Source organism: Plecotus auritus (genome assembly GCF_963455305.1).
Source record: "Plecotus auritus genome assembly, chromosome: 3".
In the NCBI taxonomy this organism is placed as follows: domain Eukaryota; kingdom Metazoa; phylum Chordata; class Mammalia; order Chiroptera; family Vespertilionidae; genus Plecotus; species Plecotus auritus.
The window spans coordinates 28752084-28777316 of record NC_137772.1 but is presented as its reverse complement, the minus strand read 5'-3'; the positions used below and the strand labels follow the sequence as shown (position 1 = coordinate 28777316).

The window sequence follows — 25233 nt, the reverse complement described above, 5'->3', positions numbered from 1 at the left end:
TCCTTTTGTACTTAAAATTAATATTTTTTAAAATATATTTTATTGATATTTTACAGAGAGGAAGGGAGAGGGATAGAGAGTTAGAAACATCGATGAGAGAGAAACATCGATCAGCTGCCTCCTGCACACCTCCCACTGGGGATGTGCCCGCAACCAAGGTACATGCCCTTGACCGGAATCGAACCTGGGACCCTTCAGTCCGCAGGCTGATGCTCTATCCACTGAGCCAAACCGGTTTCGGCTTAAAATTAATATTACACAGTTCAATATTTACCTACCCTCTGATTGAATTAACGATGTCACCTTGGTCTCCTCACTTTGATTGCAATTGCTTCTTCTAAATTCTGGACATTTATTTGATCAGGAAGAATCAGAATAAGGAACACAGGAGGGCTAAGCTAGGTTGCCAAGGCAAGAGTAAGAATACCAAGAAAACCCTGGAGGTACGAGGGAGACATGAAGCACTTAGTTCAGATTCACAATGGAACTTGGATGGTCTGAGAAACAGGTGTCCTGCAGAAAGGAAAATGAATCAGACCCTTAAACATCAGAAAATATTTAAAAATATTTCTTCTTCATTGTTACTGGTCTAAAATTTAGTGCTTCTGCTTTCTGAGGTTTCTTAGACTGTGCTTAGCTGTTTTGCTGCTCACAAACACCTTCAAGCAGAAAAATCAAACTCATCCAGTACGAAAGTTGATTCAATTACTGAACTGGATTATAAACTTTATTAGGGCAGAGAGCATGTAATCTGTATAATTTTGTTCCTTTTTCACACTACTTAATTACTGTTGTTGATACCTAAGTAACTTGGCTTTCAAAACTCATAAAGTAAGAATTGTGTTTTTGTAACATATATATGAAATTTTGAACAGAAAATTTAGGCTGATTTGTTGGTGTCATTTATACAACGATGTTTAATTACTGTTTTATTTATTTTACATAGGAAATGTATTTTCTAATAAGCCTCAAAGCATTGAAGCAATTAATGCATGCTTGCTTTTGTCTAAAAATATCTACATCTTAACTGGTAGTTTAAATAAAAATGTTTTTTAATAGCTGGGAATTTTTATTAGATTCGAATTTGCCTGAAGAGATGTGGGATGAAGTAAAAAAAAAAATCTATATAATAAAAGCATAACATGCTAATTAGACCGGACATCCTTCTGGATGAGGCCGGGGCTGCGAAGGAAGCCCAGGCTCCAGGGGAAGGAAGGTCTACTCTTGCATGGATTTCATGCATCGGGCCTCTAGTTTTAAAATAAGATGATACTGTTCAAATATTTTAGGTATTCCAAACATCACTATTAATTTCTTTTCCCCATTAGGTACCTGCATTATTGCATACTGGAGATACGGTTCTTGGCTTGGGGCAATCAGCTGTCCAATTTGTAGGCAAACGGTAATGTTTGTATCCAGAAAGCATCATTAATGCTAGTTCATTTTGTAAATCTTTGTAGTTTCTGTATCTGAATTATTTTGATATTTTTAGAATTTCCTTTATCCAAAGCTTCTATGCTGTTATTCCATTATTTTTATGTCTTTAAGACACCTCAAAAAAAGGTAATCCCTTTGAAATTCTTCAGTTGTAGGGAAAACAAATGGTAAGTGCCTAGAAAGTCTTTGTTGTAATACCAGCAAAGTAATAGCTGAACTAGCTAATCAGGCTTAAGAAAATATCGTTCATATTTCTCATGGGAAAAAATGGTATTTCCTTATTAACATATTTTTAATCTGTCCTTCTCCAATAAGGGTCCAGAAAGCTTTAAATAATGAATAATTTTTTAACTGTCTTTTTTAGAAACATAACCACATTGAATTATCCAGAACGGATTTGACTGTTATAGTTAGTCTAGAAGCTAATTCAGGAGGGAGGCAGTAAGTTTTCATAAACATGTATTGAAGTCTGAAATATCAGCACAGATGGGATTGCCAGATTTTCTCTGTTTCTTTGACAAACTGGGAAAAGCAATATACTGAAAATTCTGAGAAACTGAAGTTCTTAGTTTTTTTAATTAATAAATATAGCAAAATAGTCCAGAGACAGAGATGCATCGAACAGACTGTCAAACTTCAGAGGGAAGGCAGGGGAGGGGGGCGGGGTAAGAGATCAAACAAAGGACTTGTATGCATTCATATAAGCATAACCAATGGACACAGACACTAGGGGGATTAGGGCATGTGCTGGGGGGTTGGGGTGGCCCGGGAGAGGTCAATGGGATGGGGGGGAAAGGAGACATATGTAATACTATATGTAACACTTCAAACAATAAAGAATTTTTAAAAAAAGATAAGCAAAAAGAAAACTTATCTAATCATAAAAATATATAGCAAAATAGGACATTCTCTCAGTTGTGTATAGTTTTTCATAATATCCTTTTTAGTTATTTTATTTTTCACTTAAAATAAAAATATACACCTTTCTTATAATGAGTTATGAATATGTAAAAAGATAGCATCTCCCTAGGAAGTCTTCTAGTATGTAAAATAAAGTCCTAAAAAGGATAGTTTCCAAGTAAAGATGTCAGATTAGATGCATATATTTATTTTTGCTCCCTCTTATAACCCCACTAAAACAACAGTAGAGGATTTATTTTTTAATATATATATATACATATATATATATATATATATATATATATGTATATATATATTTATTTATTTATTTATTTTTAGAGAGAGAGGAAAGGAGAGGGAGCGAGATAGAAACATCAGTCGGGTACCTCCTGCATGCCCCCACCAGGGATCACACCTGCAACTTGGGTATGTGCCCTGACCGGGAATTGAATCGGCACCTCTTAGTTCATAGGTTCACGCTAAACCACCGAGCCACACCAGCCAGGTTTAAAGGATATTATATAAAGACACAAACCCACAGAGACCAAAAAATAAAACAGAATGATATGAGAGGTGACGATTTATCAAAAATTCTTTGTAAAATATAACAGACATACAAAAAACACACTAAACAAAGAAGTACAGCTCATTAAATTATCACAAAGCAACTCTTGAGTCTTTATCACTCAGGTGAGGAAACAAGAATTGGCCAACAGCCCCAGAAGGCTCCTCAGGACACGTCCCAAATCGTCACCCCTTCTTCCTCTCCTATAGGCAACTTCTGTTTCACTTTTATGATAAGCATTTCCTTGATTTTCTTTGTTTTATTATCTTAGCATACATCTCTAAGATTATTTAGTTTTGCCTGTTTTTTGGAATTTAAGTAAAACCATATGGTATACATGTTACCCCCTCCTCCCCCTCCCACACACAGATATACAGGAGTGGGCAAAAGTAGATTTACAGTTGTTTGTATGGAAAATAATACAATAATTAAAAAATAATAATACAAGGATAGACTCAGTGTCTCACATACTCACAACTGTAAACCTTTTGCCCACTCCCATATACCTTTCAGCCTTTGTTCTAACTCTCTACTTCCTTCCATATCTGCCTTCATCTTTGGTGTAGGGGGAGGTTCAGGGCTATCTCTTCTTTCCTTCTTCCTTCTACATTCCCAAATTCTGTCTCTTTCACATTTGACTCTTTATCATATGGTCAGGTGGAAAATCTTTTGGTTGTTTTTTTTATACTGCTCCTCTGGACGATTTTATATGTGACACAAAGCAGTCAACACTGAAACTTATTTGCCACTCTCACCTTTCATCATCTTTAACTATCTGCCAGCCACACTGAGACCAGGCCCTAGGTCCTGTGTTAAAGAATTAGTTCCACCACCCGCAGCTTTTCCCAGAGTATATATAAATTATCAGGTGGTATCCTTTGGCCCTCCCATAAATTGGCTAGAGACTAGAAAGATGGAGATAAAATTGTTTCAATATAATAGCTTTTGGTTTTCTAACTATAGAGTAATTCATCCTGGAGGCAAGACAGGTGGCAGATACCTGCTTCACTTCCTGTTCCACTGGAACTAATAATGCATAGGCTGATGCCTCCGGCTAGAACACCCTCACCATTTCCCTCCGTGAACACATACACACCCATGGTCCTACCTGTGTTTCAAGGGCTAGCTTAAGTTTCAGGATTTCTGGACACTGCAGGGAGAAGTTCTTACTTTCCTGAGCACCATTATAACACCTACCACAGTGCCTTAGAATAGGCTGTTGAACAGGTCTGCCTCCCCTTCTATCTTGGGGATTGTGATCACCAATGGGCAAGGCTATGTCTTCATTTTTTTTGTATATCAAGCACTTAGCACAGTGCCCACAGTAAAGTGCTCAATTAATATTTATTTAAAGAATGCATTTAACAAATTCATGAAGAGCTAACAGTACGTGCTCTTCCTACTACTGACTGCTGTTAGTCACTCCTTTGTTTAGCTGTTGGAGAGTATCTGAGTACTGGGAAGCCCTGGTTTTACAGCTGAACAGAGGAAGGACAGAAACAACAGCTAGGCCTGGCCAGTGTGGCTTGGTTGGAGCGTCATCCCGTACCCTGAAAGGTTGTGGGTTCAATTCCCAGTCGGGGCACATACCCAGGTTCCAGTTCGGTCCCTGGTTGGGGCACATATGAGAGGCAACCGATCGATGTTTTTTTTTCTTTCTCTCCCTTACTCTCTCTGAAGAAAAATAAACAACCAACCACAGCTAGATGATCCAAACCTAAATCTGTCATTGTATAGCAACCATCTCTATCAGGGTTTTCAAGTCTATCATCTTCAGATTACCCAAAAGTGTCCAGGGATATTTGTGTATCCTCACCTCTACCATGAAGGAAAATGGGTTAAATGTACTATGTTATATAACAGTATCAAGAAGGAACTTTTTTTATTATAGCAGGGCTAGGTGTTTGAGAACATCCTTGCACTAAGTTAATCCTTTATTATGGTTGGTAATATTCAAAGATATTTCAGATACCAGTGAGGATAAGGAATCATTATTTTAATCAGAGAAGAGATCCCCTGTTTTTCTCTCTCCAAGTGATATATATATTTTACGTCACTTTGCTCCTGAATGTTTTCTCATCATTCTTATATTTTCAACTGTAGAGAACTACTGACTTTTTTTCCTAGTCTGGACTGGAAAATATTACAACCAATGTTTGGATAAGGTGCCCATTTTATTATAAATGTTCAAATTACATTTTGCACTGGATTTTATTGTAGGCAGTAATCTTACTTTCCTCCCTTGTGTTGCCTTTATTAAAGGAAATGAGTGAAATATAAATTCAAAAGTTTTTTCTCATTTTACTGAATAACACAAAATGGAAAAAAAAAACAAAAACTAATGCTGCAGAAAGGTATAACTTTTTTTTCTGTAATATTATAGGTAACTTTATTGCTACCAGTATTTGGTGAAAATGACCAGTCTCAGGATGTTGTATCATTGCTTCAAGATATTAGTGATTATAACCGGAGATTCTCAGGGCAGCCCAGATCTGTAAGTAACATTATAGCAGGTACAAAGTTAGAGGGAACAAAGTGAAAGTATAATGATACTTCTCTTTTGTAAAGTAAGATTTACCAACAAATATTCTTTGACTATGAAAAACCTCATTGTTTACGTGTGTTGGGTAAAGTTTTTGCTTTCATCAGTGTTGTCATTCACTGAGTTACAGCTTTCCCAAGAACTACAGTGTTTCTATCTTAAAAAGGCATTGTAAAAGTCTTTTATGAAAGAGATACCCACAAAAAAGCAATAGGAAAAATTGGAGGGAGATGTAAAATTATCAACTCCTATATGATTCTAAAATAGGGTTTGTTTTATGAGAAAATTACAACTCAAGTTATTTACCCTAGCCCGTTTGAAATGTTCCTTTAAGTAACCTTGTATGTTATTTTAGCTATTAAAAAACATTCTACTTTTAAATAACATTAATTCTACAGTTGACCCCTCCCCTTAAGAAAGGCATTTGATAGATTAAAAATTGTCACGTCTTATTGTCTCATTCCAGTTTTCTCAAAATCTAACAGAAATCTAGAAGTGTATGTATGACTGAATATGTATTTCAAAAACCAGAATATACTAAGCACAGATTTAATACATGTATGGAAAGCACAGACCTCTCCTCCGAGCTCTAGACTTTGTATATCAACTGCTTAGCTTATATCTCCACTTGGATGTTCCATCGGCCTCTCAAACTTAACATGTATAATATTGAACTAATTCCCTCCCTAACTCACTTAACTCTCCTCTCAGTCTTACTGAGCTCCCCTTCCCCGCAATCCCCTCATCTGATCTCTAAAGAAGTCATACCATTTCTTGTCTTTTGGGGGGCTCCTGTCATTTTTACTTCATAAAAATATCATGTCTGCGGCCATTTTATTAGTCAAAGTCACCATCCTCTCTTGCTTAGGACAGTTACCGTGGCCTCTTCACTCTGACTTTTTTTCTCTGCGTAGCACCCCAAGTAATGTTTTGAAAACATAAGTAAGGCCATGATGCTTTTGTGTTTTAGAATTTTCATTTTTTTTTTTTGCCTGGCTGGTGTGACTCAGTGGTTGAGCATTGGCCCATCAACCAAAAGGCCACGGTGTGATTCCTGGTCAGGGCACATGCCCAGGTTTTGGACTCAATCTCCAGTAGGCATTGTGTAGGGGACAGCCAATCAATTTTTCTCTCTCATTGATGTTTCTATCTTTCTCCCTTCCTCTTTCTAAAATCAATATATTTTTTAAAACCTTGCAGTTTTTTGTAATAATGTTCCAACTCCTTACTGTGCTTCCAAGGCTCTGCATGACTTGGTTCCTCCTTCCCTCCCTAACCACTTGTGTCCCTCTCCCCACCTCTCACCATACTTCAGCCTCACTGGCCTCCTTCCAGCTGTCAGAATAGCTCCAAGTCCCTCCACATTAAAGCCTTTACATGTGCCATTTCCTGTTTGGAATGATTGTCTCTCTGCTCTTCTCATGGATGACTTCTCATCCTTTAGGTAGTTGTTAAATAGGCCGAGGCTTTCCATTACAAATAAGGTATTCTCTATTATTGCCCTCTGTACATTCCCTTCATAGCATGTCACAAAGGGCACTCAAGACTTGTTCATTGTCTTTCTCTCCGTAGACTAAAAGCATCATGAGAGCAACGACTGGGTTTATTTACTCAGTACTATATTCTCACTGTGAAATTCAGTGTCTAGGATACAGTAGGCCCTTAATGTTTATTGAGAAATTTAATGAATTATCCTTAAATTAAGAATTGATACTACTACTCCCAGCCAAGAATATAAGCTATTGCTCTGGCCGGGTGGCTTAGTTAGTTGGAGCATTATCCTGTATACCAAAAGGTTCCGGGTTTAATCCCTGGTCAGGGGCGCATACAGGAGGCAGCTGATCGATGTTTCTCTCTCACATTGATGTTCCTCCGTCTCTCTCTCTCTCTCCCTTCTTCTCTAAAATCAATAAAAACATACCCTTGGGTGAGGATTAAACAAAAAAGAACATGAGCTATTTAAATGCTTTAGTAATAAACAACTAGTGCTCTTGTGCTCCCTTGCTCATATTCCTTATTCTGTAATGTCATGTCTATTTAAAGGTACAATTTCATCTGTTGTAGATGATAATGGGTAAATCTTTTAGATGTTGAAGCAACAAGAAAAACAATCCGCCAAAACCGGTGTGGCTCAGTGGATAGAGCGTCGGCCTGCGGACTGAAGGGTCCCGGGTTCGATTCCGGTCAAGGGCATGTACCTTGGTTGCGGGCACATCCCCAGTGGGGGGTGTGCAGGAGGCAGCTGATCGATGTTTCTGGCTCTCTATCCCTCTCCCTTCCTCTCTGTAAAATATCAATAAAATATATTTTTTTAAAAAAAGAAAGAAAAACAATCCAGTCATTCTTGTCCTCCTTAGTTACTTGGAAGCCTCTTCTACTAATTTTTAAAATATATTTTTATTGATTTCAGAGAGGAAGGAAGAGAGATAGAAACATCAATGATGAGAGAGAATCATTGATCAGCTGCCTCCTGCATGCCCCACAGTGGGGGTTGAGCCCACAATCTGGGCATGTGCCCTGACTGGAAATCTAACCTTGACCTTCTGGTTCATAGGTTGACATTCAACCACTGAGCCACGCCGGCTGGTCCTCTTCTGCTATTTTCCATCCAGCATTTTTTTTTAACATATCCTCCAGTGACACCTGTAGGATGATTCTTTGAAAAATCAATGTTTCAAATTCAAGAACTACCACTGGACTTTAAAGAAATCATTTTAAGATATTCATTCATATTTTTAAGTGTGAAACATACCATTGCTCAATTCTTATTTTTTTTGTGTCAGGTATGTATTTAATGAGTAAGAAAGCTTGGTATGTGATGATATTACAATATAATAAAGACATTTAGCCCTGACCGGTTTGGCTCAGTTAGCTCTTACTTTCGTATTACCTCATTCAAAGTTGGAGTAAGATTGTGATTAATATACAAACATTTCTTAGTAACTCATTTCATATTTCTTGTCTAATTAGATTTTGTATAAACAATGCCATATGAGCAGTGAAAAATAGCTGTGATGACAGAAAAGTATTCGTTAGAATATTTAAAGTAATTTACCATAAATCTTGTAAAAACTGAATAGCTGTTTTCCTTTAAATATTAGTTTCTTCCATAGACAGTAGAATAGAAAATTAACATAGGAAGCGATTCTAAAAAGACCATTTTTGTTCTTTTGTGACCAGTTTTCCAAAAGGATTTACAAGATTTTCTTTATCTGGTGTTTTTTTGAAACTATTTTTTTCTACCTTGGAAAGTGTTGCTAAGTGGTTAGAGTGACCTGCACACCAAAAGGTCATGGTTTCAATTCCCAGTCAGGGGCACGTACCTGGGTTGCAGGTTCAATCCCTGGCCCCACTGGGGTGTGTTGCAGGAGGCAACCAATAGATGTGTGATGTTTCTCTCTCTCTCTCCCCCTCCCAACCTCCTTCCCACACTCTAAAAATCAATGGAAAAATATTCTGGGATAAGGATTAACATAGAATAAAATAAGACTGTTTTCTCATCACTTACTCAATTATTCCTATTTTTGTCTCTATCTCCCTCTCAATTTATTTGACACTTGTTAAACAAAATATATACAATAGAGTTGGATTTATGACATACAAATTGTTAAAAATAGCAGCTGAACTGTGGGCAGTGGAATGACGACAGGAAGTGATTTGCTTCCTCTGGTCAGTTTCTCTTGCATCTACCAAACCCTGGATAATAAGATAATAAAAGAAGTTGAAGAGTCATGGTAGGTCATTAATACACAAGACCTTACTGGTAGATCATATAATCAACTAATAACTATACAAAACAACTGAGAAGTTTGGAGTCAGAGAATAAACTGACTTGCTAAAGGTCATACAAATACAGGATGGGGTAAAAGTAGGTTTACAATGATTTGTATGGAAAATACAATCATTAATAAATAATAATACAAGAATTATATTTTGTGCACTCACAACTGTAAACCTACTTTTGCCCCACCCTGTAGATATTGGGACTATTGTTTAATAGCTTTATTTAGATGTAATTTACACACCATAAGTGAACCTGTTTTAAAGTACATAATTCAATGATTTATAGCATATTTAGGGTAGATATAATCTAATTACCACTATGATATAATTTTAGAATATTTCATTCTCTGAAAAGCTTTATATTCCCTTCCCATTATCCTCATCCCTTCCCCTCTCCCAGTCCTTGGAAACCACTAATCTATTTTCTGTCTCTATAGATTTTCTGTTCTGGGTATCTCATCATTTTATTTGAATGATATCATACAATATATGGCCATTTGTCTCTGGCTTATTTCACTTGGCATGTTTTCAAGGTGCATCCATATTGTAACGTACCTCAGTACTTCATTGCTTTTTGTTGTATTTTTTTGTTTTTATTTTTCACTTACAGTTGACATACAATATTATATTAATTTCATGTGTACAACATAGTGATTATACATTTATATAATTTACAAAGTAATCACCCCAGTCGGTCTAGTACCCATCTGCCACCATATACTTATTAGAATATTATTGACTATATTCCCTATGTTAGTAATTCATTGCCTTTTATGGCCGAATAATATATCACATTTTGTTTATCCATTCATGAGTTGATGGACATTTGAATTGTTGCCATTTTTTGTCTGTTATGAATTATGCTTCCATTAACTTGTGTACCAGTTTTTGTGTAGATGTGTTTTCATTTTTCAAGAGTATATGCCTCGTTGTGCAGTTGCTGGATATTATAACTGTTTAACATTTCAAGGAACTGCCAAACTGTCTCCTAAAGGGCCCTACATTCCCACCAACAGTGTATGAGGGTTCCAGTTTTTCCACATCTTAAAAATTTATGTCATTTGTTAAATTTCAGCTGTGAAAATTTTGCTCATTTATGTAAAAACCTAGTTTCTGATGTGTGTTTCTGTGCATATTTAGAAAGTTAATCATTTTCAGAAAGGTAGAGCTTGGTATTCCAAAAATCTTGGTAGCAATTAGTGATTCACTTAATCTCAAGCTAAGCAGAATAAACATCCTAAAAAGGGATCACTTTCATTGCTATTCTTAGACTGTCAAAGCCATTAACTTCATGTGTCTTTAATGGGTAATGTATATTGTTTGGCAATTTATGAAGGTCATTTATATACAGTATCTCTTTTAGTTCTTGAAAGTCCTCCTGGTACATAAATACTCAATTAGTTGATGACCTATCTCTAGTAGGTTAAACAAGTTTCCCCAGGGTCATCTGGCTAATAAGTTGAGACTTGACCTCAAGCCTCAGACTCTAATCCGATACAGTCAGTTCTTCATTTAGTTTCCTAATTCAAATTAGAGATAACTTCAGTTTTACCTTATTATGTCCTATATTTTAAGTTTGTTGACATTTTAGTTGCTTTTCAATTATCTGCAAGACCAATTTTATAGGAACCTAGCAATCAAAGAACTATTTTTAAATACAATGATAACTAGAAGATATGTTCAATCAGTATGTGAAACTCAATAGTTCATGTTAACTGAGTTTGTCTGCACATTGTAGGAAAATTATATTATTTGTAAGCCTGACACATTAGATGCTAAATCATAATATTTGTTCTTCCTCCTACCAGATTATGGAAAGAATTATGGATCTACCCACTTTACTGAGACATGCATTCAGGGAAATGTTTTCAGTCGGGGGCCTTTTCTGGATGTTCCGTATAAGGATAATACTTTGTTTAATGGGAGCTTTTTTCTATCTTATATCACCTCTAGATTTTGTACCGGAAGCCTTGTTTGGAATTTTAGGCTTTTTAGATGATTTCTTTGTCATCTTTTTGTTGCTTATCTACATCTCTATTATGTATCGAGAAGTGATAACACAGAGACTAAACAGGTGAAAAAAGAGTTTACTAAAATATGAGCTAATGCACAAAATCAAACAAAAGGACTGACCCATGGCAGTATAAAGCATTTGAATAGTATCTTACAAACTTAAAACCACTGTATGACAGACATTTGATTATCATTTGGCAAATACCTAGCAATATATGACTGGAATTTTTACGTTGCAGGTCCTAATATTAGGGTTAGAATTATAATAATTTACAACTGTATCTTGATTGTGTTGTCTTTTAAGTCTCTGGAAAAAAACATGGAATTATATAAAAAGGGATGCTTTTTTTATCTTTTTCTTTCCTCTAAAATTACTCAGATTAATTGGATGTATAGTAAGATATTGTTAAATGTATACTTTATCCAATTTTTCCTTCTCAGTGAATACCTATATGATAATATATTGCAATGAGATGCATCTAAATATTTTTATTATAATAAAATATTGCACATTATTGGGCAAAAGTCAGTGTTTCTTTTAGTACTAAGTTTTATGCATTTGGAGCAGTTCTACTTTTCCATTCTAAGTCTTTGTTATCAGCTGAAAGTGAACGAAAACTTGAACTTTATAATTGGGTTTCACATTCTGGTTTCCAGAATGCTAGAAGAATTAACAAGATATAAGACATTTATCTCTAGTCAGCACACTTAGTTCTCAGTTATGGCATTTACACAAGAGTTTGGTCTTTTTATAGGAACAGTGTATCAAAGGAACTTAAAAAGGGAATGTTTTTTCAGGAACCTGGGTGGTATAAACACATAGTAGTTTGATGCATTTTTGAGGAAAGTGGTTCTTCATGGCTTGAGCATTAAAGACCTTAGGAGGGTATACCTTAAATCTGACAAATTACTGGGGGCTACAGTAGTAACAGAATGGACAAATTTGATTTTCTCTTGACAGAAAACTTACAATACTGACCCTAGATGGCAGCAGATAGCCCAGATTCATCAAGTCTTAGGAAGAATGAGTAAATGTCAGAGGTGGTTCAATAGGAAAATTATCTTGATTTATTTAATAGCTACAGCATAAGTATCAAACGCTCTCTTCTGCAGTTTTCTGTTTGAGGAGAACTAAAACCACAAGTATTAAGAAATCTTAGCTCCCTCAGCTGGCACTGCTCATTAGCAAACTGGACAGCAGAGTGGTGTTGATGCCCAGGGGTGTTAGCTGTCACCTGCAGTCACCGATAGTCATACTGTCCATTCAGGTATTAGTGAGCCTCACCGTGTATAGATAGGCCAAAAAAATCTGTCACAGTCTCCCAAATTAATCTAATTAGCCATTAACTAATAAGATTCTGAATAAAATATCAATAATAGTGTTTTCTAATTTGGGCCTAGGACAAAACTATTGCTTGTCAGAGGGAAAAATAATAATGCTTAAATACAGCACATTATAATTTAAGCAATTTCTCATATATTTTTCATTTTATCCTTAAGACAGCATGTGAATAAGGCAGGGCATTGTCTTCCTTTTTATAGGTGAAATCTCTATTACAGATGACAGGTTTTTCGTCTGAAGCCATGCACAAATAAGTGATTGAACTGGCATTAGACTCACTAGGACTCCTGCATGGGTTCAGATAAATGTGAAGGTTATTACCAAGGGGTGAAACTGGAGAGAAACTGGGGTCATTGGGAGTCTTTCGGAACACAATGGAGTAGGATAGCTTGGGTGCTCCTCAGAGAAAAAGTATAGAAAGATGACATATCAAGACTTCATGAATCATAGTTCTATACTTCCAAATCAAACATCTAATTGTGTGGCATACATCACAGAAAAACATTTCAGCTGCAGTTACCAACTTGAAAAACAATGAGTAGGAATGTTTTACACCAGACTGGAAATGCATTTCCTACCAATTACAAATTTGATGTGGGCTATATAACAATATCATTTTTTAAAGTATTTCATTTTCTGTGCATATGTTCTGCTTCAAAAAACTGTATGATTTGAAGTCTTATTAAATTGAAAAGGAAATGTGAACATCTCAGAACTTTAGACTGCTTATTATGTCATCTGTATTGATCACTGATAATAAATGTAGGTGCTATCTAAGAAAAATATTTAAAGCAAGTAGAGTCAATCAGTGTTTTAAACATAGTAATACTTCTTCTATAATTCAGAGTGAGATCATATAAATCAAAGCAACAATTTGAATTTTTGTAAACAACAATATTGTAACTTTCACAAAAATATGGTCCTACCCCAGGAGCAGGTAACTTGGGTAGGTCTATGGAAACAAGACTGAGGAAACAACTGTCTTCATTGCCCACTAGCACAGTGGTTTCAGCTCCCAGCTCCCAGCATCTGAAAGCAACAGGGGAAGAAAGGACTGTGTTAGTCCCTGTGGCTGTGCAGATACCTACCTCACAGAGTTGTTACAGAGGATTGACGGTTTGGTTCAAACTCGGTGATTTCAGAATTTGTCAAACACTTATTCTTTTGAATAAAAACAATACATCTAAAATTTAAAAGTAGCTGGTATTTTCCTGTTTGATAGTTTGCTTTAAAATTAAGAACTCCTGAAACAGCATTCAATATAATGTTCGCAATGACTTTCTTTTTCATTGGTGGACATCCAATACCTCATCACATTTCTAATTAATTTTCCTTAGATGTTTTTAAATTTAAAAAGTAGAAGTGTTTTTGTTTTTGAGGAAAATTTCTTAATCTGGGTAATCTATATATTAATGCTGGACAAGAAGGGTGCAATTGAAATTAGAGATTAGGCTTGTATCCTGATTCCCCACCCCTTTCTTTTGAGTGTATATTTGATGACTGAAATGATCTTTTCTGAGTCTGTGCCCTTATGTTTGCAAAGCACTCGTCCCATTCCTTTCTCCATGAAACCCTAAATGTACTCCAGGCTATTCTGTTTTGCTAAATAGCAACCCATAAACCTGGGACTGGGTCAGAATAGGAAAGGGCACTCAAGGTTTGAAGGCCCTAACACTTGTCTTCCAGGACCAAGCTAGTAGGCTTTAAGGGCTGCTGATAATCACAGAGATAAAGACAAACATTGAGCTTCTGTTGTTCTGTCAGAACCTGACCATTTTCATGACATCAATATTTGTTTTAAGCATTGAGTCCTTGACTGCAAGCAAATTTTAGATGTTATCAGTCACTGTCATCTTCATCCATCTGTACCCTCTGACTGGTCCCATATCCCAGATTGGTACATGAGAGGAGTAAACACTGTCAGAAAACACAGAGCATGTTTGGATATTTTCCTTTATTCTTTATCGGACTAGTGGTATTTAGCTATAGGCTTTTTGAGGGAAATGTAATATGGGATGTAGGAGAGGGCTAAGGGCTAAAGATGTTTTTGTTTTTTTTTAAACATATTTTATTGATATTTTACAGAGAGGAAGGGAGAGGGATAGAGAGCTAGAAACATCGATGAGAGAGAAACATCGATCAGCTGCCTCCTGCACACCTCCCACTGGGGATGTGCCCGCAACCAAGGTACATGCCCTTGACCGGAATCGAACCCGGGACCCTCCAGTCCGCAGGCCGACGCTCTATCCAAAACTCACTGTTATCTAATAGATTTTAATTTGTTTAAAAACACAAAAATTTTAAAAACTATCTAAAGATACACTATTCAGATCAAAACATTCACCCCTGTAGTCTTAGGGAAAACCTATAATTTATATCTACATGAAAATTAATCTTGTTTCACTAATCCTAGAATATTAGAGATGTAAGGGTCCTTACAAATTGGCTAGTGTTTGTATTTTCTGTGAAAATCAGATGAAAGCTATGGGCAGCTCCCCAGAAAAATGCATGTATACACATGTATGTATACTTTTTATTCCTTTTCAGGGGATTCAAGACCTGAACATTGTGGATTCCAAATTAAGAATTCTTCATTTAGTCCTTCAGCCTTACTCCATAGATGAAGATAAGGAGGCCCAGAGAGAGGATGAATGCAAAGGTATTTTCTAAAATACAAATGGATAAAATCTAAACTGTTAGATATCAGTGAGTTTAAAAACATCTTTAGCCCTCTCCTATGTCAAAACAAGTGGCTTATTTTTCTTCAGTTTATCAAACAAGATAAAGTTTATCCTAGAATAACTGTAACAAAACTTACTCTTTAAATGTCAATGTTTAAATTTTTTTCCTTAAAAAGTATCCTATATAATAAAAGGGTAATATGCAAATAGACTGAATGGCAGAACTCAACAACCAATCAAAGCGTAATATGCTAGTGATATGCTAAGGATGCTCAAGTGCTCGCTATGACGTGCACTGACCACCAGGGAGCAGACGCTCAGACTGGTAGGTTAGCTTGCTGCTGGGGTCTAGCCAATCAGGACTGAGTGAGATGGGCCTGACACGCCCTGGTGCCCTCCAGCAGTCCCTCCCCTGCCCGATCATGCACCAATGGGATCCCTCAGCCTGGCCTGCGCCCTCTTGCAATCCGGGACCCCCTCACGGGGATGTTGGGAGAGCCGGTTTCAGCCTGATCTCGCAGGCCACTCCCCTTGGAAGGGTGCCAGACGCAGGGCTCATGGCTGGCAAGTGCTGCTGCAGCAGCGCTAGCCTCTCCCGATCAATCGGGAATGATTGGGCGTGAGCCCGAGCACAGTGGGGCGGGGATGAGCGGGAGCGGCAGGTAGGAGCTGCAGGTGGCCTTGGACTGTGGGTTTCTGCCTGATCCCTGCAGGCCACCCAGAGGGACCCCACCCATGCATGAATTTGTGCACCGGGCCTCTAGTTATAATAAATGAATTAAGCTTTGAAAAACATCAAACTTCTAACTACCCTTCTTCAGTTTATCCCTATTTATTATCTTTCCCTCGAACGGTCGTCTAAGACATATATTCAGTTTTTAAATATTTATTGAAGGGGCCAAGTGAGCATATAAGCATATCATTCTCTTAAAAAAGGGCAGTTTTGCATATCTTATATGGCCCTTGTTTGCTTAAAAGCTATTTTATTAAAGAACATCAAACATTTTATAAATCAATCAAGGTCACTGATTACCATAAAGTGAGCACAGTTTAACCACTTCAGTCAGCAGGCACATTACCACCATCCCATAGGCCCCCCTTCATTGCCTCTCTCCCCAAAAGTAACCTCTTCTGACTTCCGTTTTGCCTACTTTACTACTCTACAAAAAAAATAGAATCACATAGTATATTTTGTCTGACTTTTGTAAGAACCTTCCATAGCGTATGGGCCACAGCTTCTTTATTTTGGTTGCTCTATGGTATCCCATTGTATGACTATATCACAGTTTATACATTCAACTATTAATGGGAATTTGGGTTTCTACAAATCATGATCAGTGGCCGCCCTTTTGAGGAAATCGGCGCCACATAACCCAGCGACCTCAGCTTTACACCTGTCCCCCTTTACACCAGCAGGCCCAGTAGACCGTACAGGTCTCCACGCTAACCCGCCCCTGATAAATTAACCCGAGGACAGCTGGGGCGGCGGAGCCTGACCCTACAAACGCTCAGCTCCCCTCCCCGCCTCTCGCAAGCACTTCCTTTCTCCCTTCCGGAAGGTCGAAGGCCCGCCCACTTCCGCAACGCTGAGCCCGTCGCACCACACGCCGGGTCTCAACCAATGGCCTGCTTCCCAGGGAGCGTTACTTCTGACCTCAAAACTAATCAGAGAGAGCAGGACGAACTCCTCGCGAGAGCTGAGGTTGAAGCTGCCTCCGCCATCTTGGAGATGGGAGACGGGGGATGGTTGTGGTCCTTCTGCTAATGCAAACAACAAAACGGGCACATTAGGCACCCCGGACGGAGGCTATCATCACTGTAACTGTTGGCCAAAGCTACAGAAGAAGCGAGAGTGTCAAAGCCGAGAGCAGCGACATTGGTAACAGCTTCACCTGCCTGCTGGAGCGGCAGAAGTGAAACGACTGAGGACTAGAAGGATGGTGCAGTCCTGTTCCGCCTACGGCTGCAAGAACCGATATCATAAGGATAAGCCTGTTTCTTTTCACAAGTAAGTACCCCTTCGCCTCATCTCGGGCTGGGGGCGCGCGGCCGATTAGGCTCGGGGGCGGAGCCAGGCGCGTGTCCGCGCGAGACCCAGCGAGAGGGGCGTAGGCAGGGGCGGGGCGCGGCCGTGCGCTCCTCGGGGTCTACTCCGCGCAGGGCAGCGGGCGTGCCCGCCCGGTGTCGGTGCCCGCGTCCCCGTTGTTGCGGGCTGCGCGTTCTCGGCGCGCGTCGCCGCCACTATCGGCGACCGTTTCTCGCGCTTCAGTTCCGGCCCCTGGCGCGAGGCTCACTCGCCGCCTGGAGTTGGAGTATTCGGGCCCCGCTGGTCGTGAGGCCGAGAGGAAGTGCCGGGTTTCACCACCAGGTCATAGAGAAGCCGGGTGGTAATAAATTACTCTTTAGAAGTAAATTTGAAATTTAAAAAAGGGACCTTAAAAAAAAGTCACTCTTTTTTTTTGTGGATGGGAGGCCAGCATCATTAAGGATTGGTTTTTGGCCAGGATTTCAGGGAGGATGGGTATGTTCCAATTTCTAGGAACAACCATGAAGGGCCTCTTAAGTTTTACTGCTACGATGAATAGTTGGTTTTCAGTACACAGCAGTGGTAACATGGACAGTAATCATACGGACCGTGATCCAGTGCCACAGTAAAGGTCAATGTGAGCTATTTCAGGAGCCTAGAGGAAGCCCTGGGAGAAGAACCTGCCCCGCATCTTTCGGGACTGTTTTATCCAAAAGGTGCTGCAGTCAGAGTCGTGGAAGAAAAATACTTTCTTGAAAATAAAACCGCAAAGTGGAAATGACTTAATGATAATGAAATATCTGCAAAGTGTGACACAATGGCATTTTATTTCAGCCAGATTCAGTACAGTATTTTCAAATTTTATTACATTCACATTAAAACGTTTTTGCAAAAAATCCTGACTATAAAGGTTGATAGCTAAGAAATTAAAACCGGTGGTAAGTTATGTGATTTTTTTCATAGCTAAATGATTACACAAGCAAAATGTTAAATATTCTTTTAGGGTTTTTTTTTTGTTTGTTTTTTTTTTTTGTGGGGGTCATTTATGTTTAACAGCAGATGTGGATGCATTTTTATATTTTTTATCTGGTATGAGAGGGACCATACATAGAAAGATCTTGAGTGTTGTTGTTTCCCTCCTCTGAGAAGGGAATGAACACTAACACTTCTAGGATTCAGTTCAGTGTATCCTAATTATCACTTACTGGGATTTCCAAAAGCTGATGAATTGACAACCTCTCCAGTGTAGGAATCGGTGAGGAGATGGTGATTGTACATTTGTTCAGCTCTCTACCTCCCCATTCTAATGATAGGGCAGAAGGAATCTAAAAATATGGAAAGCCCTTCATGGGCACTGGGAGCTAGTTAAGGATGATGTTCACCCATCAGAGATACTGAGTTTCTGCTGGCTGTTAAACAGTTCATTGAATCGAAAGGAGTAACCTACATCTCATCCTTTATCTAAAAGAACAGTTTTTTGGGAAAGATCTTGATGGAACCTCACAAACAACCTGAGCACTTGTAATCCTTGGTGTTGAAGGTTACCTGTGATTGCTACCATGTTTGTACTTCTAGAAGCCATTTCTAGCAGGGTCTTCTAGGAATACTACTTTCCCCAGTTTCTACATGGTGGCCGTGGGAAGAGCTGTGTTGGACAAAGGGACTGTCATAAGGGTCCATTAGATCTTCATGACAATAGCAGAGTGAGGCTCTAGCATACCTTACGTGGAAGAGAAACTGGAAAAATAAAATCGCAATAAATTTAAACTCTTACTACGTCCCTTTATCTGGGCCTAATTGACATATTTCAGTAGGTTAAAAGGTAAATCAAAATAATCTTTTATTTCTTTGTTATAGTGATTTAATATAATTTGATTCATTCATATTTTTCAGACTGTTTCTAAGAACTAGAATCTTCTTTTTCTCAGTCTGTAGATATAAACATGCAATTTTGCTTTACAGTGAACAGGAAATCACTGGTAAAAAAATAATACAAATTCATCCTATAGTATGTATTTTACTTGAAATTTTCAGTGTCTTCAATATAAAAAGTCAAACAATAATAAGTGAGAGATTAGAGAGCTACATGATTTACCCTTGTGTATTTAGATATGTATGGAATACCTGTATCTGTTAGTGAAAGTTATTTACTGTAATGGAGTGGGGGGACAGATACTACACATTTGGGCCCTCCACCCCAAACCTTTCTTCAGCTACCCTTCCCACTGCATACATCCATCAACATGGCTAACTTTTTTTAAAAAATATATTTTTATTGATTTCAGAGTTGAAAGGAGAGGGGAGAGAGAGATAGAAACATCAATGATGCGAGAGAATCATTGATCGGCTGCCTCCTGCATGCCCCTTACTGGGGATCGAGCCTGCAACCTGGGCATGTGGCCCTGACTGGAATCGAACCCGGGACCTTCACTCCACAGGCCGATGCTCTATCCACTGAGCCAAACCAGCTAGGGCCCTAACTTTTTTTTTTAATAATATATTTTTATTGATTTCAGAGAGGAAGGGAGAGAGAGAGAGAGGAACATCAATGATGAAGAGAATCATTGATCGTCTGGCTCCCGCATGCCCCCTACTGGGGACCAAACCCACAACCCTGGGCATGTGCCCTTGACCCTTCAGTCAGCAGGCCGATGCTCTATCCACTGAGCCAAACCAGTTAGGCATGGCTAACTTTTAATCCATATATTTTTACATTCGGTAAATTTTTAAAGGGCCTGTCTTATTACTAATATCTGACATTCTTAGAACTATTGTGTGATCAGTAAGATTTCTATAAGAAATACTGCTTTTAAAAAAAATACCATGTTGGGAGGGGTGACTTATATCCCACATTAGTGAGTGGTCACTTTATCGGATATTTAAAACAAGTACATTTTTAATGAACTGAGGTGAATAAAGGCACAACTAATAACAAACAAAAAAAAGCAGAACTAGCGTTTTAATGAAATACTCAGTGTGTTAACAATGTAAGATGTTTCTTTCCTAAGCAGAAAGTTTGGATGTGCCTTTAAAAAAAATAAAAAATAAAGTCAGAGAACTGAATTATGTCATTTTCTTAGGTTTCCTCTTACTCGACCCAATCTTTGTAAAGAATGGGAGGCAGCTATCAGAAGAAAAAACTTTAAACCCACCAAGTATAGCAGTATTTGTTCGGAACACTTTACTCCAGATTGTTTTAAGAGGGAGTGCAACAACAAGTTACTGAAAGAGAATGCTGTACCCACAATATTTCTTTGTACTGAACCACGTGACAAGGTAATGTGTGTTTTAAAAGACTGGCTTTCCCCCCCATTTTAAAAACTAATGTATTTATTGTGGAAAATTCAGAGTAGTCTTAAGAAAATAAATGCTACCTGGAACCTATTCCTCATAAATAACCACTGTTAACAGTAATATACTTTTAAAAAATACAAAATATACTTTATCAAAGTTAAATATCTTCACACTAAGAAACTCAATCAAGCTTTGTAATTTATTTTAAGAATACTCTGTACTCCTACTTTGTATAGTGATCAGTTTTTTTTTTAAATCAATGACAGTTCAATTTCAAAGTATTTTCCCCCTCAGTTTTAAATACTCAGTAATTCATTAAATTTGATTAGTCATTCTGTCTCATTCTTGCATCTCATTTCTACTTCAGGTAGAAAAATATAATTAAAACAAAGTATTTCCTCATTTTGGAATAATTTTTTTTACTGGACTTCATTAAAAAAAAAAAAGTTTAACATTCTTAAATTCCACAGATAAATTCTTTTAAACTGTTGTTTCTAGTTATTAAATTCAAACATGCTTTGCATTATTGTTTTAGAAGGAAGATCTGGAGCCACAAGAACAGCCTTCCCCACCTCCTTTAAAACCTCCCATTTCCCAGGTTGATGCTGCTATTGGATTACTAATGCCTCCTCTTCAGACCCCTGATAATCTCTCAGTTTTCTGTGATCACAACTATACTGTGGAGGATACAATGCACCAGAGAAAAAGGATTCAAGAGCTAGAACTGCAAGTCGAAAAACTCAGAAAGAAGCTCAAGACTGCACAGCAACGATGCAGAAGACAAGAACGACAGCTTGAAAAATTAAAGGAGGCCATGCACTTCCAGAAAGAGAAAGACGTACCAGAGAGAGGTTTTGTGTTTCTCCCAGAAAATTACTTTGAAATAGTTGAAGTACCGGTATAGAAAAAATGAAATTTGTATTGGTTTTTAATGGGGCAATACCACATACCCTCTTCTAGCCTATAAAGGAGTTTCATTTGAAAAAATAGCACTTGATTACTTGTATAAAAACAATTCAGAATATTTTTTTAAATAAATTAGATATATACTATAAAATTGTTAATTCTTTGGTTTGTAATTTCGGGGTTTATACGTTTTAACAAATATTTTGGAAGTTATAAACTAACCTCAGAGCTCCAATATAAGTTGGTTTCAAGACTGAGGGTTTTTGTTTTTTAATTTGAGCATTTACAGAAATAATGTAAAAATAAAAAGGAAAGAGAATGAGAACAGTACAGTAAGGATGATTTAAGTTGAAAATTTAAAATTAGCTTATTGAGAGAACTTAGTTATATTTTAAATCAGAAGTATGGGTTAGATCATGGGACATAACTTCTCAGAATATAGTGGAACCTCGTTTCTCGAACTTAATTCTTTCCAGAAGGCTGTTCGAGAAGTGATTTGTTTGAAAACAGAATCATTTTTTCCCATTAGAATTAATGTAAATTGAATTAATTCATCCCAGACCCCCAAATGATTCCCTGTTTCAACCTTTCTTATATACAGTACATGGCTAATGTACTGCTTAATTTATAAATAAACACTTCTTTTCTTAAATTTATGGAACCACCCCTATTAGCCTTAAAGGAATTTTTCATAGATCACTGCCTCCAGAATGCTATCACCAGCTAACTTCTTTTCCTTTATCCAATCAACAACAGTTTTTCTACCTATTCAATTGCCTGTGATTGCTGTTTTGTGAGCACTTTCACACTCTTAGCTACATTAGCACTCTTATTGGCATCTTTATGTATTAAAATTGTGCTAATTGCCAGCAACAAAAGCATTCTCTTCTTTGCTTGTTGCCTTTGAGAAGCTTTTTGTTATGCTGATACCTCAGCATGAAAGAGTTGTTGGTCAAAAACTGAAGTTTTGGTCGACAACTGAGACATTGTTTTCTGTGAATGACTTGGTCTAGAACCAAATTGTTCCGAGATGGGAGATGGTCGAGAAACGAGGTTTGACTGTATGTAATCTTATTCACACATTCTTATTTGTAAAGATAGAAGTTTCATTTATCTTAATCATTTGTCAAAGATAAATTGACAAGCCAATGCATTAAAAAAAGATAGGATATCTTAAAATCAGAAAATGAAGAGTGGATTTTTTAAAAGTGGGCCCCTCTTTTTTGCCCCATTGTCTAGCATTATAAAATTAAAAAGTGTATCTCCAGTGAAAGAAACACTCTTTAACAAACAGGAAGCCTTGTTATCAATGAAGTAATAAAAATGGGTCTTATCCATGTCAGTAGAGTTTGATTTGTACCATAATGTAATTTTTTAAAAATATGTTTTTGTTGATTTCAGAGAGAGGAAGAGAGAGGGATAGAGAGATAGAAACATCGATGAGAGAGAATCAGTTGGCTGCCTCCTGCACGCTTCAAGCTCACAACCCTGGCATGTGCCCTGACGGGGAATCGAACCATGACCTGAGTTCATGGGTCAATGCTCAACCACTGTACCACACTGGCCGGGCCATAATATGGTAGGTAATCTTGAACTTGACTAATTGATTTTGGTCAAGGCTTCACATAAAAAATGATTTCTTCACTTTTACCGCAAATTAGAAATTATATCTCACTGAAATGTTTTGTATTCAAAAGCAACTTAATATGTAGTGTTTATTTTCCTGAATGTTGAGATTTAAACACTGAGGTTTCTGTTCAAACTGTGAATTGTATTCTGACTGTGATAAATTTTTCATATATTTGAAATGAAATATGTTCTGAGTAATGAAATACTGCCATAGCATGTACCTACTTAGATTTAAAGTAACAGTTTCAACTATAATTATTTTAAATTTCAAAGTACACTGAGATAGTTGAAGAGTAACAGACCTTTTAAGGCAGTATTAAAAATGATGTTCAAAGTGTTTTTGTAGACCTATTTTTCAGTGTAATTCACTGCAAGGCTGCCAATGAATAGTACTTTGATTCATGGAGATTTGATTTTTGATGAACCAGTATTTCAAAAACAGAACATTTTGATTCGAAGATTACTTGAAGCTATTTAGTCTGATAATATTTAGAACTAATTCTAATGAATCACAACATTTTCCAGTTGTAAAGTCTCCATTTCATCTCTCTAGCAATTCTTGGAGGATATGTGGATAAATATTTTGTTTTTATATAAATTGTTGTCTACATAAAAGAAAATCTGTGTGTGTGTGTGTGTGTGTGTGTGTGTGTGTGTGTACGTACACGTGGGTATATGTGTGCGTACATGCGGGCATGTGTGTGTGTCCAGAATCAAGAATCCAACATTGAATTGTAAAAGTGATGATAATAATTACTAAGCATCTTAGCATTATGATTTAACCTGAAGCTATTTTCTTTTCATGACAGACATAAATCCATGCTTGGAGAGAACTGAGCAAGAAACATGTATACCAACTGTTTGCATATTAATATGTCATAGTTTAACATAGGGATTTTGAGGTACAGGTGCTTATTTCTGAATTTGAGATGTAACATTTGTTGAATGTTTTAAATATTCATTTTGTCTATTATTTATAACATTGCCAAGAAAAGGATAACATTTAGGATACAATAGGTCCTGTTCAAACATAGTGAAACTCATTCTAAAACAGGGACAAGATCTCAATCTGAAACAAAGTGATAGAGGACTTGTGAACTGCAGCATATTCTGAAAGGTAACATTTATTTTAACATATAGCAACGCACTAAAATATCCACCTGTGTGTGACATAATCTAGCTATAATTAATGGTGAGAACAAATAATTGTTTCTTAATAGAACTGCTAGGAAAACTATAGAATTTTAGAATTAGAAGGGACTTAGAAATCATTGAACACTAGCCCAACCTCTAAACCCTGAAGAAATTTCCTTGTAAAATATTGCTGACAGTGGTCATCTGTTCTTTCTTTGCCGTTTACATTTAATCAATTCTGCTTAGATTCTTTAAATTGGGTTTTGGGATTAGGATAGCATTAGTTGCCACTATTTGTACTTGTTTATAATACAAATATAAACTTCACTTTGAACTGCTGCATAGTTTGAACTGTCAAATTCTAAATTACAGAAGTTTTGAAAATTTGTAAAATAATTTAAATGTTTACTAATTGTTATACCTGTTATGTGTGCTAAAAATATTTCTGCCATTGAAGTAAAAAGCAGTGGTGTCTAAAATTACTAGCACAACTTTTTACTTGGAAATCCAAGTACATGAAATTATTTTCCTTTATAATTTGTGTAATCCCTTTCTTAGCAGTATAATAATAATGGTGAAGGCAAATAAAAGTTTCACTTGAATGGACTTTTTTAGGTTAAATTAATGTGGACTTTTTAGGTTAAATTAATATTCTCCGATCACTTATCAAAAAAATTGTACACACATACACAATACCCCACACCTGTGGCTTTTATAAAACCACGAGTAAGTGACATAAAGTAATGTATTTAAAAGTCCTCATGATCTGTAAAAGAAAACTTAATTTGTGTTCCAGAATTTTAAAAAGATAGCCAGCCTTGAGTAGCATTTAAAGGAGAAAAAGTAAACAGGTGGGCTTGCTTGGTTTACTACTCTCTAATATTGCGAAGTGCATTGGATGACAATGAGTGAAGAGCATTGCTCTGTCTGATGGTAACTTGTGTTTCTGGGCATTATGGCTTAGTACAGTTATGTATTAAA

The 25233-nt window shown here is 37.1% G+C and overlaps 2 protein-coding genes across 10 annotated transcripts in view; both read left to right on the top strand.

The window, feature by feature from the left end:
* The window catches only part of RNF170 (ring finger protein 170), a 34937-nt gene extending 18886 nt beyond the window's left edge, over window positions 1-16051 (top strand). For 3 of the 7 annotated variants that reach the window (XM_080663065.1, XM_080663066.1, XM_080663070.1), the window contains 3 exons: window positions 1329-1402; window positions 5286-5396; window positions 11036-13768. In XM_080663065.1, the coding sequence (XP_080519191.1) occupies window positions 1329-1402; window positions 5286-5396; window positions 11036-11305 (455 nt within the window). In that variant the 3' untranslated portion in view covers window positions 11306-13768. Of the gene's footprint in view, window positions 1-1328; window positions 1403-5285; window positions 5397-11035; window positions 13775-15129 lie in introns of those variants that run through there. The other 4 variants (XM_080663068.1, XM_080663069.1, XM_080663064.1 and 1 more) reach the window with 3 other exon arrangements.
* An 882-nt stretch (window positions 16052-16933) lies between these two features.
* Window positions 16934-24859, top strand: THAP1 (THAP domain containing 1). 3 transcript variants are annotated; one of them, XM_080663061.1, is made up of 5 exons: window positions 16954-17271; window positions 20370-20565; window positions 21119-21434; window positions 22891-23068; window positions 23928-24859. In XM_080663061.1, coding segments are annotated over exons 1-5 (762 nt in total). In that variant the 5' UTR covers window positions 16954-17200; the 3' UTR covers window positions 23929-24859. The 3 variants fall into 3 exon arrangements, with proteins under 3 accessions (XP_080519188.1, XP_080519187.1, XP_080519186.1); XM_080663060.1 differs by lacking the exon at window positions 23928-24859 and having other exon boundaries at window positions 22891-23207; XM_080663062.1 differs by lacking the exons at window positions 22891-23068; window positions 23928-24859 and having other exon boundaries at window positions 16934-17271; window positions 21119-21787.
* Window positions 24860-25233: the final 374 nt, after the last annotated feature.